Source organism: Scyliorhinus canicula, chromosome 9 (assembly GCF_902713615.1).
Source record: "Scyliorhinus canicula chromosome 9, sScyCan1.1, whole genome shotgun sequence".
Taxonomy (NCBI): domain Eukaryota; kingdom Metazoa; phylum Chordata; class Chondrichthyes; order Carcharhiniformes; family Scyliorhinidae; genus Scyliorhinus; species Scyliorhinus canicula.
The window spans coordinates 103346801-103359102 of NC_052154.1; the positions used below are offsets into that span (position 1 = coordinate 103346801).

A 12302-nucleotide genomic window follows, 5' to 3' on the forward strand; every position below is an offset into this window, starting at 1 on the left:
CAGCACGGTGACACAGTGAGGGCAGCACGGTGACACAGTGAGGGCAGCACGGTGAAAACAGTGAGGGCGCACGGTGACACAGTGAGGGCAGCCGGGACACAGTGAGGGCAGCACGGTGACACAGTGAGGGCAGCACGGTGACACAGTGAGGGCAGCACGGTGACACAGTGAGGGCAGCACGGTGACACAGTGAGGGCAGCACGGTGACACAGTGGGGCGCAGGTGACACAGTTGAGGGCGCACGTACACAGTGAGGGCAGCACGGTGACACAGTGAGGGCGCACGGTGAACACAGTGTAGGGCAAGCACAGGTTGACACAGTGAGGGCAGCACGGTGACACAGTGAGGCGGCAGCACGGTGACACAGTGAGGGCAGCACGGTGACACAGTGAGGGCAGCACGGTGACACAGTGAGGGCAGCACGGTGACACAGTGAGGGCAGCACGGTGACACAGTGAGGGCAGCACGGTGACACAGTGAGGGCAGCACGGTGACACAGTGAGGGCAGCACGGTGACACAGTGAGGGCAGCACGGTGACACAGTGAGGGCAGCACGGTGACACAGTGAGGGCAGCACGGTGACACAGTGAGGGCAGCACGGTGACACAGTGAGGGCAGCACGGTGACACAGTGAGGGCAGCACGGTGACACAGTGAGGGCAGCACGGTGACACAGTGAGGGCAGCACGGTGACACAGTGAGGGCAGCACGGTGACACAGTGAGGGCGGCACGGTGACACAGTGAGGGCAGCACGGTGACACAGTGAGGGCAGCACGGTGACACAGTGAGGGCAGCACGGTGACACAGTGAGGGCAGCACGGTGACACAGTGAGGGCAGCACGGTGACACAGTGAGGGCAGCACGGTGACACAGTGAGGGCAGCACGGTGACACAGTGAGGGCGGCACGGTGACACAGTGAGGGCAGCACGGTGACACAGTGAGGGCAGCACGGTGACACAGTGAGGGCAGCACGGTGACACAGTGAGGGCAGCACGGTGACACAGTGAGGGCAGCACGGTGACACAGTGAGGGCGGCACGGTGACACAGTGAGGGCAGCACGGTGACACAGTGAGGGCAGCACGGTGACACAGTGAGGGCAGCACGGTGACACAGTGAGGGCAGCACGGTGACACAGTGAGGGCAGCACGGTGACACAGTGAGGGCAGCACGGTGACACAGTGAGGGCAGCACGGTGACACAGTGAGGGCAGCACGGTGACACAGTGAGGGCAGCACGGTGACACAGTGAGGGCCACAGTGAGGCAGCACGGTGACACAGTGAGGGCAGCACGGTGACACAGTGAGGGCAGCACGGTGACACAGTGAGGGCAGCACGGTGACACAGTGAGGGCAGCACGGTGACACAGTGAGGGCAGCACGGTGACACAGTGAGGGCAGCACGGTGACACAGTGAGGGCAGCACGGTGACACAGTGAGGGCGCACGGTGACACAGTGAGGGCAGCACGGTGACACAGTGAGGGCAGCACGGTGACACAGTGAGGGCAGCACGGTGACACAGTGAGGGCAGCACGGTGACACAGTGAGGGCAGCACGGTGACACAGTGAGGGCAGCACGGTGACACAGTGAGGGCAGCACGGTGACACAGTGAGGGCAGCACGGTGACACAGTGAGGGCAGCACGGTGACACAGTGAGGGCAGCACGGTGACACAGTGAGGGCAGCACGGTGACACAGTGAGGGCAGCACGGTGACACAGTGAGGGCAGCACGGTGACACAGTGAGGGCGGCACGGTGACACAGTGAGGGCAGCACGGTGACACAGTGAGGGCGGCACGGTGACACAGTGAGGCAGCACGGTGACACAGTGAGGGCAGCACGGTGACACAGTGAGGGCAGCACGGTGACACAGTGAGGGCAGCACGGTGACACAGTGAGGGCAGCACGGTGACACAGTGAGGGCAGCACGGTGACACAGTGAGGGCAGCACGGTGACACAGTGAGGGCAGCACGGTGACACAGTGAGGGCGGCACGGTGACACAGTGAGGGCAGCACGGTGACACAGTGAGGGCAGCACGGTGACACAGTGAGGGCAGCACGGTGACACAGTGAGGGCAGCACGGTGACACAGTGAGGGCAGCACGGTGACACAGTGAGGGCAGCACGTGGACACAGTGAGGGCGGCACGGTGACACAGTGAGGGCAGCACGGTGCACAGTGAGGGCAGCACGGTGACACAGTGAGGGCGCACGGGACACAGTGAGGGCCGTGACACAGTGAGGGCAGCACGGTGACACAGTGAGGGCAGCACGGTGACACAGTGAGGGCAGCACGGTGACACAGTGAGGGCGCACGGTGACACAGTGAGGGCAGCACGGTGACACAGTGAGGGCAGGCACGGTGACACAGTGAGGGCAGCACGGTGACACAGTGAGGGCGGCACGGTGACACAGTGAGGGCGGCACGGTGACACAGTGAGCACGGTGACACAGTGAGGGCAGCACGGTGACACAGTGAGGGCAGCACGGTGACACAGTGAGGGCGGCACGGTGACACAGTGAGGGCAGCACGGTGACACAGTGAGGGCAGCACGGTGACACAGTGAGGGCGTGCACAGTGAGGGCAGCACGGTGACACAGTGAGGGCAGCACGGTGACACAGTGAGGGCAGCACGGTGACACAGTGAGGGCAGCACGGTGACACAGTGAGGGCAGCACGGTGACACAGTGAGGGCGGCACGGTGACACAGTGAGGGCAGCACGGTGACACAGTGAGGGCAGCACGGTGACACAGTGAGGGCGGCACGGTGACACAGTGAGGGCAGCACGGTGACACAGTGAGGGCAGCACGGTGACACAGTGAGGGCAGCACGGTGACACAGTGAGGGCGGTGACACAGTGAGGGCGGTGACACAGTGAGGGCAGCACGGTGACACAGTGAGGCAGCACGGTGACACAGTGAGGGCAGCACGGTGACACAGTGAGGGCAGCACGGTGACACAGTGAGGGCAGCACGGTGACACAGTGAGGGCAGCACGGTGACACAGTGAGGGCAGCACGGTGACACAGTGAGGGCAGCACGGTGACACAGTGAGGGCAGCACAGTGAGGGCAGCACGGTGACACAGTGAGGGCAGCACGGTGACACAGTGAGGGCGGCACAGTGAGGGCAGCACGGTGACACAGTGAGGGCGGCACGGTGACACAGTGAGGGCGGCACGGTGACACAGTGAGGGCAGCACGGTGACACAGTGAGGGCAGCACGGTGACACAGTGAGGGCACGGGACACAGTGAGGGCAGCACGGTGACACAGTGAGGGCAGCACGGTGACACAGTGAGGGCAGCCGACACAGTGAGGGCGGCACCGGTGACACAGTGAGGGCAGCACGGTGACACAGTGAGGGCAGCACGGTGACACAGTGAGGGCAGCACGGTGACACAGTGAGGGCAGCACGGTGACACAGTGAGGGCAAGCACGGTGACACAGTGAGGGCAGCACGGTGACACAGTGAGGGCAGCACGGTGACACAGTGAGGGCAGCACGGTGACACAGTGAGGGCGGCACAGTGAGGGCAGCACGGTGACACAGTGAGGGCAGCACGGTGACACAGTGAGGGCAGCACGGTGACACAGTGAGGGCGGCACAGTGAGGGCAGCACAGTGACACAGTGAGGGCAGCACGGTGACACAGTGAGGGCAGCACAGTGACACAGTGAGGGCAGCACGGATGACACAGTGAGGCAGCACAGTGACACAGTGAGGGCAGCACGGTGACACAGTGAGGGCGGCACGGTGACACAGTGAGGGCAGCACGGTGACACAGTGAGGGCAGCACGGTGACACAGTGAGGGCAGCACGGTGACACAGTGAGGGCGGCACGGTGACACAGTGAGGGCAGCACGGTGACACAGTGAGGGCGGCACAGTGGGGCAGCACGGTGACACAGTGAGGGCGGCACAGTGACACAGTGAGGGCAGCACGGTGACACAGTGAGGGCGGCACAGTGACACAGTGAGGGCGGCACAGTGACACAGTGAGGGCAGCACAGTGACACAGTGAGGGCGGCACGGTGACACAGTGAGGGCAGCACGGTGACACAGTGAGGGCAGCACAGTGACACAGTGAGGGCAGCACGGTGACACAGTGAGGGCAGCACGGTGACACAGTGAGGGCAGCACGGTGACACAGTGAGGGCAGCACGGTGACACAGTGAGGGCAGCACGGTGACACAGTGAGGGCAGCACGGTGACACAGTGAGGGCAGCACGGTGACACAGTGAGGGCAGCACGGTGACACAGTGAGGGCAGCACGGTGACACAGTGAGGGCAGCACAGGTGACACAGTGAGGGCAGCACGGTGACACAGTGAGGGCAGCACGGTGACACAGTGAGGGCGGCACGGTGACACAGTGAGGGCGGTGACACAGTGAGGGCAGCACGGTGACACAGTGAGGGCGGCACGGTGACACAGTGAGGGCAGCACGGTGACACAGTGAGGGCGGCACGGTGACACAGTGAGGGCAGCACGGTGACACAGTGAGGGCAGCACGGTGACACAGTGAGGGCAGCACGGTGACACAGTGCAGCACGGTGACACAGTGAGGGCAGCACGGTGACACAGTGAGGGCAGCACGGTGACACAGTGAGGGCAGCACGGTGACACAGTGAGGGCAGCACGGTGACACAGTGAGGGCAGCACGGTGACACAGTGAGGGCAGCACGGTGACACAGTGAGGGCAGCACGGTGACACAGTGAGGGCAGCACGGTGACACAGTGAGGGCAGCACGGTGACACAGTGAGGGCAGCACGGTGACACAGTGAGGGCGACACGGTGACACAGTGAGGCAGCACGGTGACACAGTGAGGGCAGCACGGTGACACAGTGAGGGCAGCACGGTGACACAGTGAGGGCAGCACGGTGACACAGTGAGGGCAGCACGGTGACACAGTGAGGGCAGCACGGTGACACAGTGAGGGCAGCACGGTGACACAGTGAGGGCAGCACGGTGACACAGTGAGGGCAGCACGGTGACACAGTGAGGGCAGCACGGTGACACAGTGAGGGCAGCACGGTGACACAGTGAGGGCAGCACGGTGACACAGTGAGGGCAGCACGGTGACACAGTGAGGGCAGCACGGTGACACAGTGAGGGCAGCACGGTGACACAGTGAGGGCAGCACGGTGACACAGTGAGGGCAGCACGGTGACACAGTGAGGGCAGCACGGTGACACAGTGAGGGCAGCACGGTGACACAGTGAGGGCAGCACGGTGACACAGTGAGGGCAGCACGGTGACACAGTGAGGGCAGCACGGTGACACAGTGAGGGCAGCACGGTGACACAGTGAGGGCAGCACGGTGACACAGTGAGGGCAGCACGGTGACACAGTGAGGGCAGCACGGTGACACAGTGAGGGCAGCACGGTGACACAGTGAGGGCAGCACGGTGACACAGTGAGGGCAGCACGGTGACACAGTGAGGGCAGCACGGTGACACAGTGAGGGCAGCACGGTGACACAGTGAGGGCAGCACGGTGACACAGTGAGGGCAGCACGGTGACACAGTGAGGGCAGCACGGTGACACAGTGAGGGCAGCACAGTGACACAGTGAGGGTGACACAGTGAGGGCAGCACGGTGACACAGTGAGGGCAGCACGGTGACACAGTGAGGGTGACACAGTGAGGGCGGCACGGTGACACAGTGAGGGCAGCACGGTGACACAGTGAGGGCAGCACGGTGACACAGTGAGGGCAGTACAGTGAGGGCAGCACGGTGACACAGTGAGGGCGGCACAGTGAGGGCAGCACAGTGACACAGTGAGGGCAGCACGGTGACACAGTGAGGGCAGCACAGTGAGGGCAGCACGGTGACACAGTGAGGGCAGCACAGTGACACAGTGAGGGCAGCACGGTGACACAGTGAGGGCAGCACGGTGACACAGTGAGGGCAGCACGGTGACACAGTGAGGGCAGCACAGTGACACTGAGGGTGACACAGTGAGGGCGGCACGGTGGCACAGTGAGGGTGACGCAGTGAGGGTGGCATAGTGGTTAGCACTGCTGTCTCTCAGTACCAGGGACCCCTGTTCATTTCCAGTCATGGGTGACTGTGGGGTTATTCTGCTCTGGACTGTGTGGGTTGCCTGTGTGGTGCTGGGGTTTGCTCCCACATTCAAAATGTGCAGATTAGCTAGATTGCCCAAAATCTCTGCGCAGGGTTACGGGGATGGGGCGGAGAAGTGGGCCTTGGTAGGGTACTCTTTCAGAAGGTCGGTGCACACTTCTTCTCTGTAGGATTCTGTGGTTTCTACGATTTTCTCAATACAGATCAGAACAAGAGAAAGGATTGTCACAGCATCACTAACCCTTCGAACTTTACTGAATGTGCTGTTAAATTTCAGGTCCTTTTTAACATTCTAAAATCAGGCTTAAGACCAACTATCTCCGGGAAGAACCTTTCAGTCACACTGCCAGCCTCTCTGTGATGCAGCAGCAAAGACAACAGCTTTTCCCTGACACAAGAGTCAAGAACTACAGATGTAGAAAACAGTAAATACTGGACCTAACCATTGGCCATTAGACATAGTTGGCAGAATTTGAGTCCCATTCAAAGCCAAATACTGGCTTGATAGTCCGAAAATTGTTATGAGTGGGCAGCTGGTTGGGTTGCTGGCTTGTTCGTTCCTCTCGGTTGTTTGTGTTGCTGGAGGAGTAGACGGTGGGTGACAGCTGCTTGTCCAGAAGCATCCTCTCGGCCTATTAGACCAAATAACAAGCCTACTGAGGCCACTTAGCAGCAGCTAAATGGAATTTTCCAGCTGGAAACACTGGCTTCGGATATAGTCAATCTCTGGGTGGCAGACTAAGGGGAGGGACTCGTGTTCCATCTCAACAGCGACACCACTCGTACTCACCAAGACTCCCAAATCCCGGCCACCCAGTGGAGATGACACCATGGCAGCTATGGTCTTTTTTCTTTTGAACATTTTTGACCTTCTGAGAATATTTGCAAAGTGAGGCACCCACCTTTTTATCTCTCTCTCTCTCGCTCTGCCTTGCACACCGAGGCAGCTTGCACCTCAAGGCGATGGCGCTGTCATTGCTGGAGGCCCTCTCATTGGGCCCCAGTCCTGACATCCTTCCCGCCACTGGCATCCAGGCCATTAATTGGCCATCCCTATGGAAGTTGCGTTGGGTTTCTGACACGGGGTCAAATTCAGACGCCTAGAAGCAAATCTTCTGCCAAATATCTCCTAGTGTGGTTCAGGGTCTCTTTGTTTTTTTCATGCTCCTACAAAAAATGCCTTTGTATGTTTTACTATGTTAAAGGCGATACAGAACTGTAACTTGCTGTTACTGGAATACTCAACAGGTCAAGCAGCATCTAGAACATAGAACAGTACAGCACAGAACAGGCCCTTCGGCCCTTAATGTTGTGCCGAGCCATGATCACCCTACTCAAACCCACGTATCCACCCTATACCCGTAACCCAACAACCCCCCCCTTAACCTTACTTTTATTAGGACACTACGGGCAATTTAGCATGGCCAATCCACCTAACCCGCACATCTTTGGACTGTGGGAGGAAACCGGAGCACCCGGAGGAAACCCACGCACACAGGGGGAGGACGTGCAGACTCCACACAGACAGTGACCCAGCCGGGAATCGAACCTGGGACCCTGGAGCTGTGAAGCATTTATGCTAACCACCATGCTACCGTGCTGCCCCTGAGACAGAGAGAGTTAATGATGACTTTGTCAAAACTGGAAAAATGTTATAGATATAACAGGCTTTACACAAGTATAGATGCAGAGGAATGGACAATCAGGATAATCCGAGAAGAAACGTAACATAAACTATAAATTAGGAAATGCTTCAAATGTCCCAAACTCAGTTTTGTAATCTATTAGCAGCAGAGATTATGAATCTGAAAGTTTATTTTTTTTTTCCATGTCGGTGCAACATCGAGGGCCGAAGGGCCTGTACTGCGCTGTATCGTTCTATGTTCTATGTTACGATCCCAGTTGCTGTTAATACTGGACAAGCCTGATTCCAAAGTGAAACCTAGCTTGGTTGACACAAACTTCTTTTTTTTTTAGGATTTGGGTTTTTTTAAAGTTCGGTGGGGTTACTGGGTTACGGAGGTGGGGTGGACATGTGGGCTTGGGTGGGGTGCTCTTTCTAAGGGCCAGTGCAGACTCGATGGGCCGAAAGACCCCCTTCTGCACTGTAAACACTGAAAACGTGAAGCTCAGTTACTGAGCACATTCACAAGAGACTGCCAGTGTACGTTTACCACAAAGAATAAAACATTTATTAAACAAAAATAAACTATATTGCATGAGACAAAATGGTTAAAAAGATTGCAATACAAACACCAGAAAATGACTTAAACACACGCCATTCCATTTACCTCAGCACTACCCTTACAGACACTCATCCCCAGTGAAGGTTTACCACTATCTCAACACTGAGGCTTCTTTCTTGGGCTGCCCATTTGCAAAATTTTTTCTTGCAGCTGATTTCTGAGCATTCACTTGATGCTTTTCCCCAGTTGGTATCTCTTGTCATGAGAATGTCTCTTTAAGAAATGTTTGTCTGCTCACGTTACTGCAGTAATGTCAGAGTGTGGGTGGAGCTGAGCTCTGGCTCTGCTTTTTAGTTTCACTTTGAGAAAAGCTTGGGTGTGTCTGTGTTTTTTTGGTTCGGTTTTTCAGTGTTGGAGTTAAAGCCAGACAAAGCAGGTGTACTGTTACTCTCTCTGCCATGAAAAGACTATCACTTGATCAATTGGTGAATTCAGAATTATAAATGTTTTCAGTAGTGAATTTAAACCTGATGTGCTTCTGTTAAAAGATGTTTCTTTTGTCTTCTGGATGTTGTTTGGGAATTTATTAGGGATTAATTAGCGTTGTAGTCTTTGGGGGTTGTATTTGAATTAATGGTTGCTAAGATGTTCACTATGTTTTAAAAAGGTTAACTTGAGTTCATAGAATAAACATTGTTTTGCTTTAAAAAAATACTTTTCAATTTCCGCTGAACCACACCTGTAGAGTGGACCCTGTGCTCCCCATACCACAATATATTAAAGGTTGTGGGTCAGATGAACTCCATGATACACTTTGGGGTTTTCTAAACCCTGGCCCATAACACCCTCTGTGCGATGCCTAAAACCTGCGATTAAAACTCAGTATTACTCCAACTTGAGAGCAAACGCAAGTTCCCTAAACTCAGGGTGCAATTCTCCGTTCCCCAGGCCGGGTGGTAGAATCACATAGCGTGAAATGTAAGTTTGGGGCCTGTGGGGGGTGGAGAGGGGATTGAGCACCATGGCCGTGCTCGGGAGGGGACTGGCCCGCGATCGGTACCCACCTATCGTCGGGCCGGCGTCTCTAAGTGACACACTCTTTTCCCCTCCGCCGCCCCGCAAGATCAAGCCGCCACGTCTTGCAGGGCAGCGGAGGGGAAGATGGCAACCGCGCATGCACGGCTGACGTCACTAAGGCGCCGCCGGCCGCGTCATTATAGGCGCACCGCCTTGACGCCAGCGTCGAGGCCCTGCGGCAGAGTTTCATGAAACGCCGCTCCTAGCCCCCCCCCCCCCCCCCCCCCCATGGGGAGAGAATAGGGGGCGAGGAGCAGCCTCCGACGCCATCTTGAAACACTCCGGGCTTCACAACAGCGTCGGCCGTTGCGGAGAATTCTGCCCTCAGTTCCCCAGCAGGCTTGCAGGATTTCTGCATTTACTCTCTAGCAGACATACATTGACTGAAGTGCTCTTCTGTCTTGTTGTCACTGTGTCTCATGGTTCCCCGTCACCATGGAATAGCAGTTTTTCCACTTTTTTTTTCCTAAACTCACAAAACCACTAACCTTTTTGTAACCCATATCGTCACTTCAAGGGTTATAAATCCTCATGAAAAGGCATGCATACAAACAGGGCCTCCAGACTTCCTGGCAATCCATCTTGCAAAAAAAACTCTAAAGGAAACTAGAATCATATTTCACCTGTCTTAATGCACAATTATAAACTAAACTTAAAGTTGTTCCCCGACATTGCTTAATTCCCAGGATTTTACTTTTATTTATTTGTTCATGGGATGTGGCCCATCCCGAAGTACCCTTCAGAAGGTGGTGGTGAGCTGTCTTCTTGAAGCGCTGCAGTCCCTGTGTTGTAGGTATACCCACTGTGCTTTTAGGGATTAACCAAAGGCCAAAACACTAACACAAGGAAACGTTTTGATTTGATTTTTAACATTGGTACACAAACTAAAATGGCGTATTGATTGTGTGCCAGTGGTAGCAGCAATTTCATCAGGTTAGTAATAACTAGATAGCAAGGTAAATTGGATTTGAATTCAAGGTGGAATGTTAGGTGTGAAAGATGCAATTTGAGATGTGAACTGAAGTGGATGGGATGTGAGAATGAGAATGAACAGAGACAGTGATTGATTGAAAAAGAGGAAGTGTTGGTGTGCTGCAGGCAGAAATCAGACCTGTGTGAATCAGAGAGTAGATTTCCAGGCAGATCGATGGTCTCTTACTCTGTCGCTGTGAGCCACCGACTGGTATCGACTGCAGCAGCATCAGAATGGGCTCCTGTCTCTGCATTTAAAAAGCTCTCTTCAGTTCTGGCAGATGAATAACCTAGAGAAAGTTCCACAAAATCACTTTCTTTGAGTTATGAATGCACCGATCCACCACAGGAAGACTTAGCATCTTGTGCAAATAAAAACAATTTTTTTCAGTTCATTGTTGGAGTTAAGAAGGGGAATCTGAGGCTGGGGAGAAGGGGTATATAGTGCGAGCAGTCCGAGGGAGAGGGGAGGTGGGATATTACTGTAAAGTCTTCCCTGTGTAATCTATAACCTTTGGATACATATCCCTTTTAGTAGTCTGCAGCTTACGGAGACTGTTTAAATTCCCATAGACGTGAGTGTTAGTCAAAGTGACCCAACTCTCTGTTCCAGATGTTGTGTATGAGCACCACTGTGTTTTCTAAAGTTGACATTTGTGTCCTTGTTTGAAGGAGCAACCAACCAGGAATGTTTGGGAAGCCGGACTTTGACCAGTTGGCCCCGGTTGTGGATGCATTCAGCCTCATGACGTACGACTATTCAAATTCACATCGGTAAGGTTGGCAAAAGCCCTCACTTCCCAATCTGTTAAAAGTTTCACACACACCACCCGCGACCCTGCACCACACACTCTTTCTCCCCCCGCGGCCCTGGCTGGAACGGGATTCCAATGGGGCAGCTCCTGTTTGGAACGGGATTCCGATGGGGACAGATCCTGTTTGGAACGGGATTCCAATGGGGCAGCTCCTGTTTGGAACGGGATTCCAATGGGGCAGATCCTGTTTGGAACGGGATTCCAATGGGGCAGCTCCTGTTTGGAACGGGATTCCAATGGGGCAGCTCCTGTTTGGAACAGGATTTCGATGGGGCAGCTCCTGTTTGGAACGGGATTCCGATGGGGCAGCTCCTGTTTGGAACAGGATTCCGATGGGGCCGGTTCTATTTGGAATGGGATTCCGATGGGACCAGCCCTGTTTGGAACGGGATTCCAATGGGGTTGGCCCTGTTTGGAATGGGATTCCGATGGGGCCGGCCCTGTTTGGAACGGGATTCCGATGGGGTTGGTCCTGTTTGGAACGGGTTTCCGATGGGGCCGGCCCTGTTTGGAATGGGATTCCGATGGGGCCGGTACTGTTTGGAACAGGATTCCGATGGGGCCAGCCCTGTTTGGAACGAGATTCCGATGGCGCAGCGCCTGTTTGGAATGGGATTCCGATGGGGCAGCTTCTGTTTGGAACGGGATTCCGATGGGGCCGGCCCTGTTTGGAACGGGATTCCGATGCGGCCGGTCCTGTTTGGAATGGGATTCCGATGGGGCCGGCCCTGTTTGGAACGGGATTCCGATGGGGTTGGTCCTGTTTGGAACGGGATTCCGCTGGGGCCGGCCCTGTTTGGAACGGGATTCCGATGGGGTTGGTCCTGTTTGGAACGGGTTTCCGATGGGGCCGGCCCTGTTTGGAACATGATTCCAATGGGGCAGCTCCTGTTGGAATGGGATTCCGATGGGGCAGCTTCTGTTTGGAATGGGATTCCAATGGGGCCGGCCCTGTTTGGAACGGGATTCCGATGTGGCCGGTCCTGTTTGGAACGGGATTCCGATGTGGCCGGTCCTGTTTGGAATGGGATTCCGATGGGGCAGCTCCTGTTTGGAATGGGATTCCGATGGGGCCGGCCCTGTGTGGAATGGGATTCCGATGGGGTTGGTCCTGTTTGGAACGGGATTCCGATGGGGCAGCTACTGTTTGGAACGGGATTCCGATGG

The 12302-nt window shown here is 55.9% G+C and overlaps 1 protein-coding gene across 1 annotated transcript in view; it reads left to right on the forward strand.

Annotated features, from left to right (window-relative positions):
* The window catches only part of chid1 (chitinase domain containing 1), a 190395-nt gene that overhangs the window by 127221 nt on the left and 50872 nt on the right, over positions 1 to 12302 (forward strand). Inside the window, exon 8 of the mRNA XM_038806039.1 lies at positions 10993 to 11094. Within this exon, the coding sequence (XP_038661967.1) occupies positions 10993 to 11094 (102 nt within the window). The remainder of the gene's footprint in view (positions 1 to 10992; positions 11095 to 12302) is intronic.